General features: G+C 56.1%; 7 protein-coding genes across 7 annotated transcripts; 3 read left to right on the top strand and 4 right to left on the bottom strand.

Annotated features, from left to right (window-relative positions):
* The first annotated feature begins 1076 nt into the window (after positions 1–1076).
* Positions 1077–2225, top strand: BDV59DRAFT_187510 (uncharacterized protein). Its single transcript, XM_073691227.1, has 2 exons — positions 1077–1650; positions 1703–2225. The coding sequence occupies exons 1-2, from the start codon at positions 1504–1506 to the stop codon at positions 2033–2035; spliced, it is 480 nt and encodes a 159-aa protein (XP_073543834.1). The 5' UTR covers positions 1077–1503; the 3' UTR covers positions 2036–2225.
* A 2911-nt stretch (positions 2226–5136) lies between these two features.
* BDV59DRAFT_187506 (glutamate dehydrogenase) lies at positions 5137–6890 on the top strand. Its single transcript, XM_073691226.1, has 2 exons — positions 5137–5300; positions 5356–6890. Exons 1-2 carry the CDS (start codon positions 5255–5257, stop codon positions 6690–6692), a joined length of 1383 nt encoding a protein of 460 aa, XP_073543833.1. The 5' UTR covers positions 5137–5254; the 3' UTR covers positions 6693–6890.
* On the bottom strand, positions 6891–10073 carry BDV59DRAFT_187502 (putative MFS monosaccharide transporter). The gene is made up of 5 exons (XM_073691225.1): positions 9657–10073; positions 9000–9600; positions 7541–8937; positions 7496–7502; positions 6891–7400 (listed from the first exon to the last, which is right to left on the bottom strand). Exons 1-5 carry the CDS (start codon positions 9798–9800, stop codon positions 7282–7284), a joined length of 2268 nt encoding a protein of 755 aa, XP_073543832.1. The 5' UTR covers positions 9801–10073; the 3' UTR covers positions 6891–7281.
* A 15-nt stretch (positions 10074–10088) lies between these two features.
* BDV59DRAFT_123579 (uncharacterized protein) lies at positions 10089–11694 on the bottom strand. The gene is made up of 2 exons (XM_073686853.1): positions 11623–11694; positions 10089–11466 (listed from the first exon to the last, which is right to left on the bottom strand). Exon 2 carries the CDS (start codon positions 11398–11400, stop codon positions 10606–10608), a length of 795 nt encoding a protein of 264 aa, XP_073543831.1. The 5' UTR covers positions 11401–11466; positions 11623–11694; the 3' UTR covers positions 10089–10605.
* Positions 11695–12135: 441 nt separating this feature from the next.
* Positions 12136–12448, top strand: BDV59DRAFT_187495 (uncharacterized protein). The gene has a single exon (XM_073691224.1). It carries the CDS (start codon positions 12172–12174, stop codon positions 12439–12441), a length of 270 nt encoding a protein of 89 aa, XP_073543830.1. The 5' UTR covers positions 12136–12171; the 3' UTR covers positions 12442–12448.
* Positions 12449–12704: 256 nt separating this feature from the next.
* Positions 12705–16510, bottom strand: BDV59DRAFT_196028 (ribonucleotide-diphosphate reductase subunit RNR1; the record flags this gene model as incomplete). Its single annotated transcript, XM_073692659.1, has 4 exons — positions 12705–14181; positions 14232–15172; positions 15235–15466; positions 16248–16510. 4 exons carry the CDS (start codon positions 16508–16510, stop codon positions 12705–12707), a joined length of 2913 nt encoding a protein of 970 aa, XP_073543829.1.
* Positions 15975–17444, bottom strand: BDV59DRAFT_187491 (putative GPI anchored cell wall protein). Its single transcript, XM_073691223.1, has 3 exons — positions 17202–17444; positions 16796–17142; positions 15975–16731 (listed from the first exon to the last, which is right to left on the bottom strand). The coding sequence occupies exons 2-3, from the start codon at positions 16887–16889 to the stop codon at positions 16550–16552; spliced, it is 276 nt and encodes a 91-aa protein (XP_073543828.1). The 5' UTR covers positions 16890–17142; positions 17202–17444; the 3' UTR covers positions 15975–16549.
* Positions 17445–17572: the final 128 nt, after the last annotated feature.

Below are 17572 nucleotides of genomic sequence, written 5' to 3'. Positions count from 1 at the left end.
AAAAGAAAAAGAAAAAGGAAAAGAAGATAAAAAAAAATTAATTTGGAGAAATGAAAATAATAATAAATAATTTCCAGAACATCCAAAAATCAATAAAATTCGACTTGTAGATTCAGGACGGGTCTATCCGATCCAAAAACTCTCGGTAAGATGAAGACAGAGAGAGATGATCTCTTGTTTTTATTTTGGGGGAAGCCAATGGAGTCTATCGACTCGAGACAAGGCTCCCACGCTATCTAGGGATCAGATCGAATAGTCAGGGGCTCAGGCGTATAGAATTGTTCAGAATAAAATCATCCGCCAAGCACCGATCGATGCACGAAGGAGGGGACGCCGTGCCTAGCGGATGGCAAAATCCATCATCTGGATCCAAGAGGGGTCAAGGTGATAGGCCCATGGATCCAGATCAGAGATATCCGTGCAGCTGCATCGGCCCTGTCCCTGGGTCGGAATTGGAAGTATACGCGAGCCAGTCATGGAGGGACAATTGTATATGACGGAGACTGGGCATTGGTTACTTTTTCCTTCAGCAGACGCGGGAGAATTATTTCTTTTCTATTTTCTCATATGGCTGATGATGATGATGCATTTCTGGATTTCATTTTCATAATATTTTTTTTTTCTTCTTTCCAGCGGCTGTGCGGTTCACGATCGCCAAAATCCGATCCGACCCAGAATCGCCCACGGTTGGATGAGACCACCAGACCACTTCTGTACCATGGTCCCCATGATTAATCTTTTCCCCTCATGTTGGTCAAGGGGAGTTAACTCCCGATATTGATGCTGTGTAAGTGGCGTTTCCATAGTCTTGTCGGCTGTCACACCTCCATCCATCCCCGGATTGTCTGGCCAGTCGAGAGCTTCACGCCTGACACGACATTCTACATGACCCTCGAGCCGATTCTCTGCCTGTAGTGGAATAGAACAATCCCCCCAGATCTATCTGGTACTCCCAAAAGAATAATGACTTGGATCCTACTTTGCGTCTTACACGGGATGTATGGTAAGCGTACGGTACCTCCCGCTAGTTCCGCCATCTTCAGCTGCAAATGCTTCAGAGTTAGCTGAAAACTCAGGCTCAACTTTCTTTCAGTTCTCTTCTTTGCGATCTAATCAGATTCCCCGCCCCCGTCCTGTAGGCATCTGCCTTCGGGCACTTGCCACCTCGTGCTGCGGAGGTTGACAGTGGCAAGACCAATTCCGGCAACATGTATACTTTCTCGCTTGACGCAGCATGTACTGCGTAGTCACACCAATGCCATTGTCCGAGTTAACTCCTTACATGGTTCGCTCATCCCCATCCCACACGGACTCCTCATCGCCAACAAAAAGCAAAATGTAGTCGGCTGAGGAGAACCGCCATGGAGAGCGAGCCTGAGCCGAGCGCCAACGGGGCAGTGTACTTCGCATGCGGAGAACCCAAGAGATATCTGGTGTTCAGGTAACCACATCCTCAACGCCAACAGGAATAAGCGGTGTACCCCCCAAACCCTATACCTAGACATGCAGCGCGGTGTACTCAACTCCCAACCATTTCATGCACCTTCTTCGTATCCGACGCGCCCACCACTGCTTCCTCCCGCGCAGGCTCTTCTCGTCTCCCAATTGAGGCTGGAATTAAGTTTTGCCCCGGTCTGTCAGATCACCGTTCTGTCAATGTCAACCCTATCCTACCATGGATATCCCAGCAAGTGATACATACCATGGCCGATCACCGATAGTAGCAATTCCAGGAAACCGCCTACATATGCTCCGCCGCGTACATGTCATGTCGGCTCGCACGTTCCCCAATTCGACCCACAGTCGATTTCTCATTGGCGCCTCCGGTGATATATCACGTCCGAATGGCGGCCATGCAGGATATTCGCCACCGGTCGCTTCGCGTTCCAGGAAGGGGAGTGCGGGTCTGGATGGAACTCAAGCAGCCCCTGCACGTTGGACAAAGTGCAGGCCGGAGGCGTACATTGGAGTCAGGAAACCAATCCCCAACGAAGGACGTACTGTCGACATCAGATCTGCGGTGTCGTTCCAATAATGCAGAGTCAACCCCGACAGCCCTATCGAGCACTATGATCTCTCCTAGGGCCATCGATCGGCGGTGAGTCTATGCAGCGCCGGTCCTCCTTGGACCCTGCGCCAGGAACTCAGGCGGCGCAGTGTAAGATAGCCGACTGCGTACTAGCCACAGAGCTTAATTTCGTTCGAACGGGTCCATGTCGCGTTCCTCTTCCTTCGGGGACTCCGAAGCCACAGCGATCTGCAGCTCAGCCTCATTCGGTCGCCACAGTGGCTCAGACAGTCTCCATCTTCTATTGGCGCTAGCCTCCCGAGCCACACGAAGTATATCTTCAAAAATTTAGTATACTTCGGTCGTTTGAAGGAGTCTGGAACTCCTCGCAGACCTTGCCGACTCGGGAATAACCAGGCAGCAATGTTATAGATCGTGCTTTCCGGCTGCTTGAGAGGCCCCCGCAGTCCGGAGTATGCGCTTCGGGAAGTACGGCCTAGTACACTGTGCCTAGTATGGGAGGGATGCCCCTCCCTTTTAGAGAATTTGGATACTCGCAGTAACTGTGCGGTCCAATTTGAAATTATTCTTCCAGAACAGACTTTTACAAATTCATCATGAGCGGGTTTGTAACTGCCATAAACTGTACGTCTGGGTGTGGAATAAATGTCGTTGGGCATCAGTTTATGCGCCGTTCCCACAAAGTACTCCCCGCGAAGATACCAATTCCCACAGGGGACAGCCCAGCACAACCATCCGAGCTCTACAGGTCCGTCTACAGCTCTCTCCAGTTGTCACGGGGGGCGCACCGTACGTGTTTAGCCTTACATCAGCTGGGGCATTTGGCCGACTAGAGAAGCGAGGAAGATCGAACTTCATGGGTAATTCACCGTGGAAGAGCACGCCAATAAAATAATAACTGTGTGCGAGATAACGGCTGCTCGCGATGAGTTTTACTTCGACAACAGCGTTGGGTCCGACAGTCATACGAATAACGTAGACGAGAATGATGACGTTGAGCGGACGCAAGACCGTCAACTGTATACGACCCCAGTCATGAGCAATCCGGTTTTCGATGGCAGTATAACTACCCTCGTCGCACGCGTAGAGTGTAAGCCGTCTCACAAGATCCTTGTCAACCCTTCGAACGGGCTTGAACCAATGGATTTATAGAATACCAACCGACAGGAGGCGAAGTCAAGATCCTATGCAGACCGACTCGTCTGCTTTGCTATTTTCTGGGAGTAGTATGTCGCAATTTAGGGGTGCTCGACGGGTCCTCCGTGTTCCGTATGATCCTCGCACGCTTGATATATATATATATATATATATTTGTGGTTCTGACAGCGAGATAAATGCAAGAGTCGAAGAGTGTTTCCAACAATCATTAAGTCAGCTGTAGGACTACTGTATACTCATTCGATAGCAATAGGAGAATAGTGAAGCATTTACGCCCCCACCGTTTCTGGCGATAGATGCATAGTACACAGAAGACCCAAAACTCAAGGTCGCAGAATATATAAGAAGTCCATACTATCATTAGGCGTTAGACGGTTGGTAAACGGACCAAAAACCTTGACGTTCTACGTAACAAATTTCGCAGATGGGATGTTGAGGAGGACAACCCCTCACCCAACTCCCCCATGAAACAATCCGGAGCACCAACTCGTAGGAGTCCTCCGAAGATCGATCCTTCCGACATGCCTGAATCCTGGCGGGGGGAGGCAGTAAACCCCAGGATTGACGGAAGCGGGGTAAGGGGATGGGATGCGACGTCGTATACTGCGTAGGCAGTACTCTAAGTACGCGGTAGAGGGAGGTGACATGAATCAATTATTCAGATCAATGAACCGTTCGATGATCGTCGGGGACCACCACGAAGCTGCGGGGCCGTCCGACGGAGCCAACCATCCCGCTGTGTAGCGGAACTAGCGGCCGGAGGGGTCTCCGGCGATCGGGGTAACAGAACATGCGCCTATGATATTGGGTCTGAGGAAGGGTACGGAGTAGGGGAGTATGGGGTGTTGATTCGGTTGTGCAGCGTACGGAATGTGGGGATGCTAAGAGTACACAGTATGCAGGTCTGCTCCATACGACGTGTCTACTTGACAGGATGCCCGCGCTAGTCCGAATCAGAGGGTATTAGCTTCGGCATGGAGAAGCATACCGGCCGAGACGTACTTGCATCTGTCTAACAGTCTCCTGCGTACTCCGTACTCTGTTGAGTTCGACAGGTAGTGAGTCACATGACTGTGTACCGCTTTGAGTAATCCATCACGCATGCTACGGTGGAGTGGTTCTCAGTGATCCTGGGGAGAGGTTACTACACCGTCCCAGGTACGCAGTACAGGATCAAGGCAGGAAAATCCTCGTCCACCGGTAAGTGGGGGTAACCCCAGGTCCGAGTCAACGACTCTGAGGGCCGACAGCGTACACACGACTCATGGCTGCCCAACCTCCAGCATGAAACATCCGATTGCGGAAATTAGAAAGGCAAGGCAACGGCAATGGCAACGAGAGACTGTGGTCTGATACCCCACGTTCATCGGCAGTGTCGGTGTACGGAGAAGGCAGAGACGGCGGAGGGGAGTTTTCCGGTGAAGGAGGATCGGAGGGGATAGGAAAGCGGGCTGATAACAGATAGTTTCTGCAAAGAGAATTGGATAATGATTTGCGCCCGAAGGGGCTAGCTCCTTGCCGAACGGGGTCTAGTGTCTGCCCGAAACAGGCATAGCGCGATCTGATAAACGGTCTTGGCATGCGATGCTTAAGATCCAGTCGATAGAGGTTATTATTAAGCAGGCAGATGCCAGACCAGACCAGACTGACTCTCAAAAAGGCCAAAACCATAGAACTCGCGACGAGGGACCGACAGCCACAGCCAGTCGAGTCGAGGGAAAACTCTGGTCGCCACGACAATTTCCCGGAAGCTGAAAGCGGAACGGGCGGCGGGGACCAGCGGGCGGGAGGCGATAAGCCCCAATCTGTGACCTTAAACTATCGAATAATCAGGCCCCGAACTTCGGACGCCCGCCAGATGCCGATGTTTCCGCCCAGAAGCTACCACGCTCCCGGGTCCCTGAGCCCCTCCATCGTCCGACTCCGGCGGAGTGTCGCTCTCCTCCGCCGAAGAAATAAAAGCCGTTCTCTTCCCTGGTCTTCTCCTCTGCTCTTCTACTCTCGACTCTACTCCTCTCTCTCTCTAATCCAATTCCATCTTAATTACTCCTCATAATACCAATCACCATGTCGAACCTTCCCGTTGAGCCCGAGTTCGAGCAGGCCTACAAGGGTATGTCTACCCCTCCACCCATGTCTCTCCCATGCCCCTCACTAACGCAACGCAGAGCTCGCCTCCACCCTGGAGAACTCCACCCTCTTCCAGAAGAACCCCGAATACCGCAAGGCGCTCGCCGTCGTCTCCGTCCCTGAGCGCGTCATCCAGTTCCGCGTGGTGTGGGAGAACGACAAGGGCGAGGTGCAGGTGAACCGGGGCTTCCGGGTGCAGTTCAACTCGGCGCTGGGCCCGTACAAGGGTGGCCTTCGGTTCCACCCCTCGGTCAACCTGTCCATCCTCAAGTTCCTCGGCTTCGAGCAGATCTTCAAGAATGCGCTCACGGGACTGAACATGGGCGGCGGTAAGGGCGGCTCCGACTTCGACCCCAAGGGCAAGTCGGACAACGAGATCCGCCGCTTCTGCGTCTCCTTCATGACGGAGCTGTGCCGTCACATCGGCGCCGACACCGACGTGCCCGCCGGTGACATCGGCGTGACCGGCCGCGAGGTCGGCTTCCTCTTCGGCCAGTACCGCAAGATCCGCAACAGCTGGGAGGGTGTCCTCACCGGCAAGGGCGGCAGCTGGGGTGGTTCGCTCATCCGCCCCGAGGCCACCGGCTACGGTGTCGTCTACTACGTCGACCACATGATCGCGCACGCGACCAACGGCGCCGAGTCGTTCGCCGGCAAGCGCGTCGCCATCTCGGGCTCCGGCAACGTCGCGCAGTACGCCGCCCTCAAGGTCATCGAGCTGGGCGGCCGTGTCGTCTCCCTCTCCGACAGCCAGGGCTCGCTCATCGTCAAGGACACCGCCAAGGACTCGTACACCCCCGACGAGATCAACACCATCGCCGCCCTCAAGGTCGACCGCAAGCAGATCGCCGAGCTGGTCGCCGACGCCGCCTTCGCCAACAAGTTCACCTACCTGCCCGGCGCCCGCCCCTGGATCCACGTCGGCCAGGTCGACGTCGCCCTCCCCTCCGCCACCCAGAACGAGGTCTCCGGCGAGGAGGCGCAGGCCCTCATCGCCGCCGGCTGCAAGTTCATCGCCGAGGGCTCCAACATGGGCTGCACCCAGGCCGCCATCGACGCCTTCGAGGCCCACCGTGAGGCCAACAAGGGCGCCGCCGCCATCTGGTACGCCCCCGGTAAGGCCGCCAACGCCGGTGGTGTCGCTGTCTCGGGTCTCGAGATGGCCCAGAACTCCGCTCGTCTGGCCTGGACCCAAGAGGAGGTCGACGCCCGTCTGAAGGACATCATGAAGTCGTGCTTCCAGAACGGCCTCGACACCGCCAAGGAGTATGCCACCCCCGCCGAGGGTGTCCTGCCTTCCCTCGTCACCGGTAGCAACATCGCTGGTTTCACCAAGGTGGCTGCTGCCATGAAGGACCAGGGTGACTGGTGGTAAACCAGTCGTTTTGGTGGCCTTTTTTCTATGTTTTGTTTTCATGGGGTTATGCTTGATACCTGTTTATGATCACGAATGTTTGGTTTATTTCAGCGCATGGTCGATAGAGGCGCCGGGTCGTTTCTCCTTTTTAGCTATAGATGATTGACAATCATGATACTTATACCTTTATATTTTTATATTCATGTTGATCTTCGTAAGGTAAAAAAAAAATGAACATGTCTTAAGCTATATTACATACAATGCACACGCCAACGCCTCGCTATGATCACGGGTATCATTGCAAACAAAATCAAATAGAACAAAAAAACTTCCGCTTATGTCTCCGGCCACGGCGCCAGATCATGCATGATGCCTCCTCCCCCGGACGCCCGCGTCCGCGACGCAGTGTCCCCATCGGGATCCTGCAGGTGGAACGCCGGTAGCAGGTCGGACAGCACGCTGCGGCGGCGCGAGAACACCCCGCCGGACGAGGGGTTTTCCTTCTCGCGCTGGATGACGTGGGCCTTGGCCCGGCTGCGGCGGCGCGGCCGGCGGAGGTACTCATTCGGCACGGGGTCGACCTGCTTCTTCGCGGCCGGGACCAGGTTCAGGTACAGCGGGAAGATGGCGCCGGCGCAGAAGAGGGCAACCAGCACGCTGTAGGAGAAGGAGATGCCGCCCGCGAGCTGGGCGGCATACTGGGCGAAGGGGAAGAAGGCGCCGCCGCTGATGGCGGTGGCCAGCAGGGCGCCGGCGGTCTTGGTGTGGCGGGCGGTGCCGCGCAGCGAGATCGCGAAGATGATGCTGAAGGCACCGCTCTCGAAGAGGTACACCATCAGCGCCATGGCGGCCGCCGCCGCCCCCGTGGTCTTCATGCATAGCACCGAGAACACGACCATCCCTGCGTAGGAGACGAGTAGGATCCAGCGGGGTTTCAGGAACCACTGGAGGAAGGCCGCCAGGAAACGGCCCACCGCGAACACGGAGTGCGCGATGGTGAGGTAGTCGAACGACTGGAGGTGGGAGTGCGGCCGGGCGTTGTCGATGAACGCCCCGAAGCTCTTGGAGATGACCTCCTGCCCCGCGACGTAGAAGAACAGCGAGAAGACCCCGAGCCCCAGTGTCAGCCAGACCACCGGGATGCCCACCACCTTGGCCTGGTTGTCGTCGCGCCGGCGGTTGGCCAGCTCCTGGAGGTCGTCGTCGGACGCCTCCGGGATGGGGAGATAGTAGAACACCAGAGCGAGGAGCACGTCGAACAGCGCGATGCCGAGGTACGTCCACTGCACGTCGACCAGCGCCGACGCGTGGGTCACATCGCGGAACAGCACCTTCTTGGCCAGCAGCGGCGAGAGCACGCTGCCGATGGCCTGGACACCCTGCGAGATGTTCAGACGGATCTCGGAGTTTTCGAGGGGGCCGCAGAGCGCGATGAACGGGTTCGCGGCCGTCTCCAACACGGCCAGACCGAATCCGACGATGAAGTTGGAGACGATGAAGGCCGAGTACGACATCAGCACGGCGGATGGCCAAAAGATCATCGTCCCGCAGGCATAGATGCATAGGCCGGTGATGAAGGTGGACTTGAAGCCCCAGTGCCGGAGCACGGTGCGCCCCACGAACAAGGGCCCGACGAGGTATCCGCCGAAGTAGACGGCGTGCAGGCCCATCGAGCGCCAGGAATCCAGACGGACAATCTCCTGGAACTGGCTGTTCAGGATGTCGAGCAATCCGTAGGCAAACCCCCACAAGAAGAACAGGATGGTGGTCAGGGCGATGGGCGCGATGGACTCCTTGTTGGACAGCTTCAGCATGCTGGCGGGGGTCTTCATGTTGACGAAGTCGAAGAAGGTGATGCTCTGCGGATACGAGGTGCTGGTGAGCGTCGTGTTGGCCTCGGCATCGTGCTGCACCGACTCCTGCGCGGTGAGGAACTCCACCATATTGAGGGCGGGTTCGGGAGCCGGACGATCGTCACTGCTTCCACTCCCCGATTGATCGGGACTCTTGCCAGCGTGGTTGTGAGCGCGGGGCGGCAGCTCCGGGGCGGCGGCCGTGGTAGTGGGAGACACGGGCTCGACCATTTCTGGCAGGTCGGGGGGATCTGCGGGGCGATCTGGCGCTGTGCGAGAGCTGTCATCGGTGTCGCGGATCATTTTGGGAATGATGCGGGCCACGAGGGGTTTCAGACTTGGGACGCAAGCACACATGACGGATACGTTGACCTCGACGACCGACCACATGAAGGAGAGAGAGGCGTACCCTAGAATTCCGGACGGGTTAGTGGGGAGCGATGGCGAGGGTGGAGCGGACGTAAGGACGTACAATTGATATCGTCGCCTTCTTTGTCTTGGAGATGGATCCCCCGGAGAGCGATCTGACGCGAGGTAGCGGCATTCTGCAGGTAGGCAATGCGCACGACATCGACGACGGCGACGAAGAAGCCGAAGCTGAAGGTGATGACGAGAATGATCTTCTGCTTCCGGGGGAGGCGCATTTTGGTAAGGATGGGATTGGGGAGGAAGAGGATGGCCAGGTCGGTGATGATGTTGACGGGCGAGGAGGAGAGGTAGATGGTTAGGATGTCGGTACAGTGGGCGCCGGAGGGTGTTGGGTAGGCAAAGGCGGCTCCGACGGGGCGACACTGGAAAACATTGACGAGGGTGAGGGCGAGACCGGCGCCGTTGACGACGAAGAGGGTGACATAATTTGCCCAGCGGAAGCTCTTCTCTCCGGAGGTCAGGGTGAGGTAGAAGACGAGGATGGAGGATTTGACAGCCATCAGTGCGGGGTTGTAGAGGACGGTGAAGGCATAATTGGCGCGATTGAGGCTGGGACGCCCGCGGGGATCGATATCTTCATCGTGGAGACCGAGGCCTTTGCTGGTGGCATAGAAGAGGGAGAAGGAGAAGCCGAAATCGATGACCTGCGGGCCGTCAGCATCAATGCGGACCGTTTCAATCGGGGGGTGGATGGAGATACCCAGGCCAACAGCATCAGATAGTCATGGAGCGCGAGCTTGCGAACGATGAAGATGCGCGAGAAAAAGCGAAGGGCGACAAAGACGGTGGCGAAGACGAAGATGACGATGGACACGACCAGCACGTCGGTGCGATGGCTGTCCATCGTGAGGGAGAAGAGATCGCCGGGGAAGAGGAGGATGCCATTCAGAGGTGATCAGAGAGGCGACGGGGGAGACGGCATGGTGGGAGTGAGGAGGAGAGAAGAAGAGGAGAAGAGGAGAAGAGGAAGAAGCAGAAGAAAAGGAAGAGGCTGAGAGGGAAGGGAAGGAGACAGGAGGTTGGCAGAGAAGGGAGAGAGAGTCAGACATGAGGAGTTGAGGAGGAGAAGTTTGTGTGGTGCGCGTGGGTCTTCAAGGGATGGAAATCCGGGGTGACCATTCCTGATCGGGATTACCATTCCTGATTGGGAACTCATCTCTCTCTATACAGTATTCTAGTATTCTATCGATACTATCGATACTCCGTCCTACCTATATTCTATACTATCCATACTACTATAGTATGCATGCAGATGATCCGTCAAATCCCGATCCACAAGCTTGGCCTACTTTCCACTCTGTCGGTACAGCTGCATATCCTGAAACACTACCGCCTACGATCGTCACGATCCTCAGGGGAGCTCCTGACGAAGGACAACAAACTTTTCATTTCTCATCTTCAACCCACCATGCGAATTCCCGATCCATCATGGCCGATCAAATGTCAATCATGGTCTCATGCGCACCAGCGATCTGATCAGAGGATAAAAAAGAAAAAGAAAAAAGCATTGGAGAAACCATCTGGTCTATGCACAAGAAGAGAACAGAATAAATCACAGACTCGGTCGAGTCGGGTCCGAAACCAATATGCATAAAGAAGGTAAGAAGGGAAAGGTTCACGAAGAAAAAACGCCAATGATCAGTTTCGGTTTACTCCATCCACCACTCCACGCCGAACAGACGGCCCTCGGCGAAAGCCGCCAGTTCGCTGAAGAAGTGCCGAGACAGGTCGATCGAGGTGTTGTCGCAGCCCATGCACTTGTCGACCACCTTACCGGTCTTGGTGACACCGCCGTACTTGATCGTCACCGTGCGGCCACAGTCCGAGTCCTTCATGATGCCCACGGGGAGGGCCAGCACGTTCTCGCTCGAGCCGTCGTTGGTGGTTCCGCAGCTGCTGGGGGCGCTGGCCGAGGTAGCCGTGTCGTAGTACGTGATCTGACCCGTGCAAGGAGAGTCCTTGGAGCAGGCTCCGGAGTAGCCGCTGCCGCTGCCGCTGCCGCCGGTGGAGGGGGCAGACTGGGTAGGCTGAGGCTCCGGCTGGACGACGGAAGTGGTAGGGGCGACGGTGGTAGTGGGCTGGGCCTCCGAGGTCGAGTGCTCCTGAATGGGGAAGGTGGGCTGAGGAACCACGGGGGCCGCTTGGGTGGTGGAAGTGGAGGTGGTCGGGGCGGGCTGGGTCTCCTCGGGCTGAGAAGGCTTGACGGGCTCCGGAGTCTCGGTGGGAGTCACCTGGGTGACGGAGACGACGGAGGTGTGAGGGGGAGCGGGAGCCTCCTGGGTGGACTGGGGATAGACGGTGGTGGTGACATCGACGGTGGTCCAGACGACCTCGGTGGCGGTCTCATAGACGACGACATTGCCGCGCCTGTCGACAGGAGCGGCGGTGCTGAGAGCAGCAAAGAGAGAGCCGGCGAGGGCAAGAGACTTGGCGATGGGGGCCATTGTTGAATGAAGGTAGAGTCGTCGAGACAAGAGGGTTGGTTGATATGGTTGTTTGTGAGGTAGAGACTGACGAAGACTGTCAGGTTGAAGGGTCTGAAAGGATTGACACGACTGCACAGCAGTACGAGGGACAAAGGAAGGAATGACAGAGACTGTCGAGAATGAAAGGACTGTGACACCACAGGAAGGATGGATGGAGGAGAGAGGGAGCGAGAGACCGACGGAGAGGAGAGGGACCGGTCGTATCTAATATGCGCAGGGTTCAGCGTCTCTCAGACTTTTCATCCACTTTGGCGTCTGTTTAGTTCGATATCAGAATGGACCGGTTCCACCAGCGAACCCATGGATCCCTCGCCCTCCCCCGGGGGCTGAATGGCTGTCGGACGGGCCGGGCCCATTTCATTTCCCACTGATTCTTGAAATTGCGATGAATCAGGGTCATTTCATTCCGGGTCGTTCAGGAGTCGTCTTTCCCGAGTGGACGACGCCGGACGGCATAGGGCAGCATCTCGTCTGGCGGATGCAGGAACGAACACATCCATCCTCACCGACTCAGGGATACACTCTGGCCACCACAAGGTTGACGCCGGCGTTTGAACTCGGTCAGCGCTAGGCAATCTGCAGTTTAGTGTCACTGGGGTCTTTTCTCTCACTCGTCCACCGGATCAGGGGGATCAACATTGGCCGCGCCACCTGGTCGCCGTGTGGCTTAGAACCGTTCAGGGAGAACCATGCTCGAAGAAAGTCCAGGAGCATTCCTCTCGTCGATCCATGGATGTCCAGACGTCCAGATGTCCAGGATGTCCAGTCCATAGTCGTTCCCCCCTTTGTCCAATGTCCAGAAGTCGACTCAAGACGCGGGGCTCACATCCGCCGGCTTCCACGGTTCGTTCGCGTGGAGAATCACCCCGTGCTCCTCTCGGGATTCCATACCAAAGTCCACGGCAATCTATTTGGTGGCCAATTTGCTCATTCGGATCAGTCCAGAACTCTCGCCATTCTCGTCGGTGGGAGAGAAAGGCAACAGGACGCCACGGCTGACCGGGCCCCTCCGATCTGGCCAGAATTTCGGCCTGAACAAGGAACCTTTCCTCAAAAGGACCCGACGTGGAGACTTTCAACGGTGCCAGCGCACACTAGCGATGTATCACGTCCATTCGAACTAATCACAGGCATCCAATCTTTACGTACAGGTCAAACAGCAAGGAAACAAACAACGAAACGCAAAACTAGTGCAGCTAAAGATCCATCAAGCTCATGACGTTGAAAATATACATACAATAATAAACCCCCCGGCCACCCGCCTAGCCTTGACACATCAGGCACGCTTCTTTGTTCTCAATGCTGCATTGCAGCACCTGCTGCGAGTAGATGTCATTTTCCCGCTCCGAACTCTCCTTCGCCGTATCCTCTTCCTGGCCCGCACCCTGGTTGCTCTCCTCGGCCGAGGGCGCCTCTGCCGTCAGCGTCCGAGGGCTGCTGTAGTCCGATCCCTGGGTTCCATTTTCAGCGTGCCCGTTGGTCTCCGGCGCCCGAGGCACCGCCGAGTACGTGGCGGCCGCCGCCCCAGTAGTGCGCTTCTTGTAAGCCGCGCTAACGCGCGCCACATTCGTGTCCTCCACCTTCAACTGCTCCTGGTCCACCGTGAACTGGATCGGCGCCGACGCCGCCATCGTCCGCAGATAGTACATGCCCGTCTTCAGACCCATCTTCCATCCCGCAAAGTGCATGCTCGTAATCTTACCCATGGTCGGCTCCTTCAGGTGGATGTTGAGCGACTGCGACTGGTCGATGTACGCCCCGCGGTCCGCCGCCATCTGCAGGATCGTCCGCTGCGAGATCTCCCACACCGTCTTGTACAGTGCCTTGATATCGGCCGGGATGTTGGGGATGTTCTGCACCGATCCGCCCTCCGCGATGATCCGGTTCTTCATGTTGTCCGACCACAGCCCCAGGTCGACCAGGTCCTTCAGCAGCCAGGGGTTGACCACCTGGAACTCACCCGCAAGCACACGTCGAGAGTAGATGTTCGAGGTGTACGGCTCGAAGCACTCGTTGAAACCAAGGATCTGACTGGTACTGGCCGTGGGCATGGGCGCAACCAGCAGACTGTTGCGAACACCCGTCTGCGCGATCTTCGCCTTCAGGGCATCCCAATCCCAGAGGTCCGTCGGGGTGCGCTCCCACATGTCATACTGGAGGATGCCCTGAGACACCGGGGAGCCCTCGTACGTCTCGTACGGGCCGTTCTCCTTCGCCAGGTCGGACGACGCCGTCAGCGCTCCGTGGTAGATGGTCTCGAAGATCTGAATGTTCAGCTGCTTGGCCTCCGGAGAGTCAAAAGGCAAGCGCAGAGCAAGGAAGGCGTCCGCCAGACCGTTCACGCCCAGGGCGATCGGACGGTGGCGCATGTTGCTCTTCTTGGCCTCGGGGACAGGGTAGTAGTTGATGTCAATGATCTTGTTCAGGTTGCGCACCAGAACCCGCACAACCTCGTGGAGCTTGCCGAAGTCGTACTCCCCACGGGCCGCATCCACGAAGGTCGGGAGAGCCAGAGAAGCCAAGTTGCACACAGCCACCTCATCGGGAGCACTGTACTCGATAATCTCGGTGCAAAGGTTGGAGCTGCGGATGGTGCCCAGGTTCTTCTGGTTGCTCTTGCGGTTGCAGGCATCCTTGTAAAGCATGAAAGGGTTGCCAGTCTCGGTCTGGGCCTCGAGAATAGCATACCAGAGCTTCTGGGCCTTAACGGTCCGACGGCCACGGCCTTCCTTCTCGTACCTAGGACAAGTTAGCATGGGGCGGGCCAGATCGAGTAGAACGAAACTTACTTCTCGTAAAGAGCGTCAAACTCATCACCGTAGACATCCGCCAAGCCAGGGGCCTCGTTCGGGCAGAACAAGGTCCAGTCACCGTTGGCCTCGACCCGCTTCATGAAGAGATCGGGAGTCCACAGAGCATAGAACAAATCACGGGCTCTCACTTCCTCCTTACCGTGGTTCTTACGGAGGTCCAGGAACTCGAACACGTCCGAGTGCCAGGGCTCGAGGTAGATGGCAAAGGCACCAGGACGCTTGTTGCCACCCTGGTCGACGTAACGGGCGGTGTTGTTGTACACCCGGAGCATGGGAACGAGACCGTTCGAGGTACCATTGGTGCCGCCGATGTAGGAACCGGTCGAGCGGATACGATGGACGTTCAGACCGATACCACCCGCGGTCTTGGAAATCATGGCACAGGTCTTCAGAGTGTCATAGATACCCTCGATGCTGTCATCCTTCATGTCCACCAGGAAACACGAGGCAAGCTGGGGCTGAGGGGTGCCAGCATTGAAGAGGGTGGGAGAGGCGTGAGTGAAGTATTTCTGAGACATCAAGTGGTAGGTCTCGATGGCTTTCTCAATATCATTGCCGTGAATACCAACAGCAACACGCATGAGCAGGTGCTGAGGACGCTCTGCAACCTTGCCATTAATCCGCAGGAGATAGGACCGCTCCAAAGTCTTGAAACCAAAGAAGTTGTAGTTGAAGTCCCGATCGTACACAATGGCCGAGTTCAGCTCGTCGGCATGTTTCATCACCGTTTCATACGTGTGCTGTGATATCATAGGCGCCGATTGCTTATTCCGTGGGTTCACATAGTGATAGAGGTCCGAAATGACCAAGGAGAACTGCTTCTTCGTCTGCTTGTGAAGGTTGGAAACGGCAATCCGAGCCGCAAGGATGGCGTAGTCAGGGTGGGTAACGGTCATGTAGGCCGCAGTCTCGGCAGCCTGCAGGAAAGGGATGTCAATAAGCATTCTCCGCGATTTAACTCGGGTGGGATGCTACATACCAGGTTGTCCAGCTCGACGGTGGTGACACCCTGGTAGACACCAGAGATGACTTTCTGGGTGATGGCAGCAGCATCGACGTGCTCGGGATCAAGACCATAACACAGTCTTGACACGCGAGCCGTGATTTTATCAAACTGGACGCGTTCTTTGCGTCCGTCTGCAGGGAAAGCCGGGTCAGTAAGGTTTCGGTAGATCGAGTGGCGGTGAGACCAGGGAGAGTTCCGCCAGCAACTTTGACGTGCATCCCGTCTGGCGAAAGAGAAAGAAAGGGGGAAAGGTCCGGTCAATGCTCACCTCTCTTGTAGACAAACATTCTGGAGGGTAGAGGAAAGGGGAGTTGAATCGACGAGAAGATAGAGATGAGGAGGGGGTATAAGGTATATTACTAGAGAGAGAGGATACGTGAGGGGCGTAGAGAGATTAGAGAGAGGAAAGACGAGTAGAGGGAAGGGGGAAAGGCTCGAGGAGGAGTTGAAAAGAGGATGGGAAGGGAGGAAGAAGTTGGAGGGGCAGAGAGTGTGGCAGATATTTGATGCTGGTCGCCGGGGCCAACGCGTGCCCAGTGGATTTCAACGCGAATTTTCGTGTTTGGACCAAATGGGTTTCCCTTTTTCCCCCTTCGATCGGGCAAGCGGCTGAGTCAGCGCCTGCAAACCACGCGTTTCTTGGGTCTGCCCACGTGACCGCGTCCTCGTCACGCCACGGGCAGTCTTCGGTTCCGACCTGACGCAGTGGGAGTCTACGCAGTACGGGGGCAGTGGAGTTATCAAGGACCGATGAAGATCCGTGCTGATCGGAGCTCTCTACATGACTCTCTCGCACCCACTTGATGAGGCGGTGTGCGGAGTTCATCCGGTGGACACCGTATGCAGTAGGCAGTATGGACAAAGTTGATTCAATAGAGCCATCTAATGGTTTAAATGCACAAGAATGGAAGAGATGTACCCCGACAGTATCCCGAAATCGTCCTGCAGTTGGACCAAATGAATTAACTTCCAGTCAAAACTCCTACAGCGTGGCCGCAAATCCGACGAAAACAACGGCCGCAAAGGCAGCTGCCGAAACATGACGGTCAGACGAGCCCGCATTAGCCGTACCGGAAGGAGAAGCAGCAGAAGAAGAGCCGGAGCTGGACTGGGAGCCGGAGCCGGAGTCGGACGACTTGGATCCGCCAGTAGCGGTGGCAGTGGTGAAGCCGGTCGATTTCGAGCCCGAGCTGGAAGTACCGGTGGGAGAAGAAGAGTCAGAAGAGACGTTGACGACTAAGAAGCGCATCATCGGTCAGCCGTGTCAATTTCGCTGAGGGCATCGATATCAGTCAACCCGGGGTAACGACATACCGACTTTGTGGCCCGCCTGAGCGCAAGTCTTGGAGTAGTAGTTCAGCGCATCCTGCCGGTCATCGTCGCTGCACAAGTTCGTGATCTGGTTCTCCAACTTCTCGGAGTTCTTCACGCAGGCGTCCTTAAGATTGGAAGGGTCCGACAGGGTCGTACTGTCAAGACGGTCAGTCAGAAACGGCCGTCCTCTGCCTCCACCCCGGATGGGCTGGGTCATACCCGACAGCAGAAAGGAGACACGCGGGAGTCGACGCAGCAGCGATGTTGGTCAAAGCCAAGAACGAGAAGACGACGGCGGACTTGGGAAAGTACATGGTGGAGGCGTTGGACGAGACGACAAGACAGGACGAAAAAGACGAATACTAGAGGGAAACAGGTCGGAATCGCGTCAAGCGTAGGAAGGACTGGAGCAGTGGAAAAGAGCGACAAGGTAGCGACGGTAAAGAGCGTGTGGACCAAGGAAGGACAGCAACAAGGAGCGACAGAGAGATCTGCTGAAGGTGAAATGAGATGAAGAGGAAGTCGGCAGGAGGAGACAGGGGCGGCTGTCTCACCCAATCAAGCATGGTGAGTTGCCGATCTCTCTGGGGGCTGTAACAAGATTCTGAATAATACGTGAGATACAGGGTCCGGGACCTGACTAGTCCTGATTTGGCAACTTATCAGGGTCTTCATTGGTGGGGAAGGGTTGGCGATGTTTCTTTACGTGTCAGACGGCCGTATCCAGTATCGTCAAACGGTAAAATTGGAGCAAGGCGTAGTCTAGAACGGCTCTTTTGGAAGGGATATTTTTAGACGGTCGGTCCATCTTGGCTGGAAGACATCAATTTATATGTCAGGGCTCTATTACAAGAGTACGGAGTGCAGGCTGAAATATTGTTCAGCTCAGGCAAAATCAGGTGTCCGTCCGAGATGGGACTATAGTAATATTAATATCAAATGCACTATCGTCATCAGCGTCTATAACAACTCTGACCACAACGGAAACAAGAAGATG

The sequence above is a fragment of the Aspergillus ambiguus genome, assembly GCF_047715705.1.
Source record: "Aspergillus ambiguus strain CBS 117.58 unplaced genomic scaffold BDV59scaffold_47, whole genome shotgun sequence".
NCBI lineage: Eukaryota > Fungi > Ascomycota > Eurotiomycetes > Eurotiales > Aspergillaceae > Aspergillus > Aspergillus ambiguus.
Note: the sequence above shows the minus strand (reverse complement) of the source record. Positions and strands in the feature narration are given on the sequence as shown.

Bases quoted from the DNA above. Each gene is read 5' to 3' on its own strand.
- BDV59DRAFT_187510 (XM_073691227.1), top strand. From the start codon at position 1,504: ATGCAGCGCGGTGTACTCAACTCCCAACCATTTCATGCACCTTCTTCG. The intron at 1,651-1,702 runs CTGTCAATGTCA...AGTGATACATAC, and splicing joins CGGTCTGTCAGATCACCGTT to CATGGCCGATCACCGATAGT.
- BDV59DRAFT_187506 (XM_073691226.1), top strand. From the start codon at position 5,255: ATGTCGAACCTTCCCGTTGAGCCCGAGTTCGAGCAGGCCTACAAGG. The intron at 5,301-5,355 runs GTATGTCTACCC...AACGCAACGCAG, and splicing joins GTTCGAGCAGGCCTACAAGG to AGCTCGCCTCCACCCTGGAG.
- BDV59DRAFT_187502 (XM_073691225.1), bottom strand. From the start codon at position 9,800: ATGGACAGCCATCGCACCGACGTGCTGGTCGTGTCCATCGTCATCTTC. The intron at 9,601-9,656 runs GTATCTCCATCC...GACGGCCCGCAG, and splicing joins ATCTGATGCTGTTGGCCTGG to GTCATCGATTTCGGCTTCTC. The intron at 8,938-8,999 runs GTACGTCCTTAC...CCGGAATTCTAG, and splicing joins AGAAGGCGACGATATCAATT to GGTACGCCTCTCTCTCCTTC.
- BDV59DRAFT_123579 (XM_073686853.1), bottom strand. From the start codon at position 11,400: ATGGCCCCCATCGCCAAGTCTCTTGCCCTCGCCGGCTCTCTCTTTGCT.
- BDV59DRAFT_187495 (XM_073691224.1), top strand. From the start codon at position 12,172: ATGGATGTCCAGACGTCCAGATGTCCAGGATGTCCAGTCCATAGTCGT.
- BDV59DRAFT_187491 (XM_073691223.1), bottom strand. From the start codon at position 16,889: ATGTACTTTCCCAAGTCCGCCGTCGTCTTCTCGTTCTTGGCTTTGACC. The intron at 16,732-16,795 runs GGTATGACCCAG...ACCGTCTTGACA, and splicing joins GTGTCTCCTTTCTGCTGTCG to GTACGACCCTGTCGGACCCT.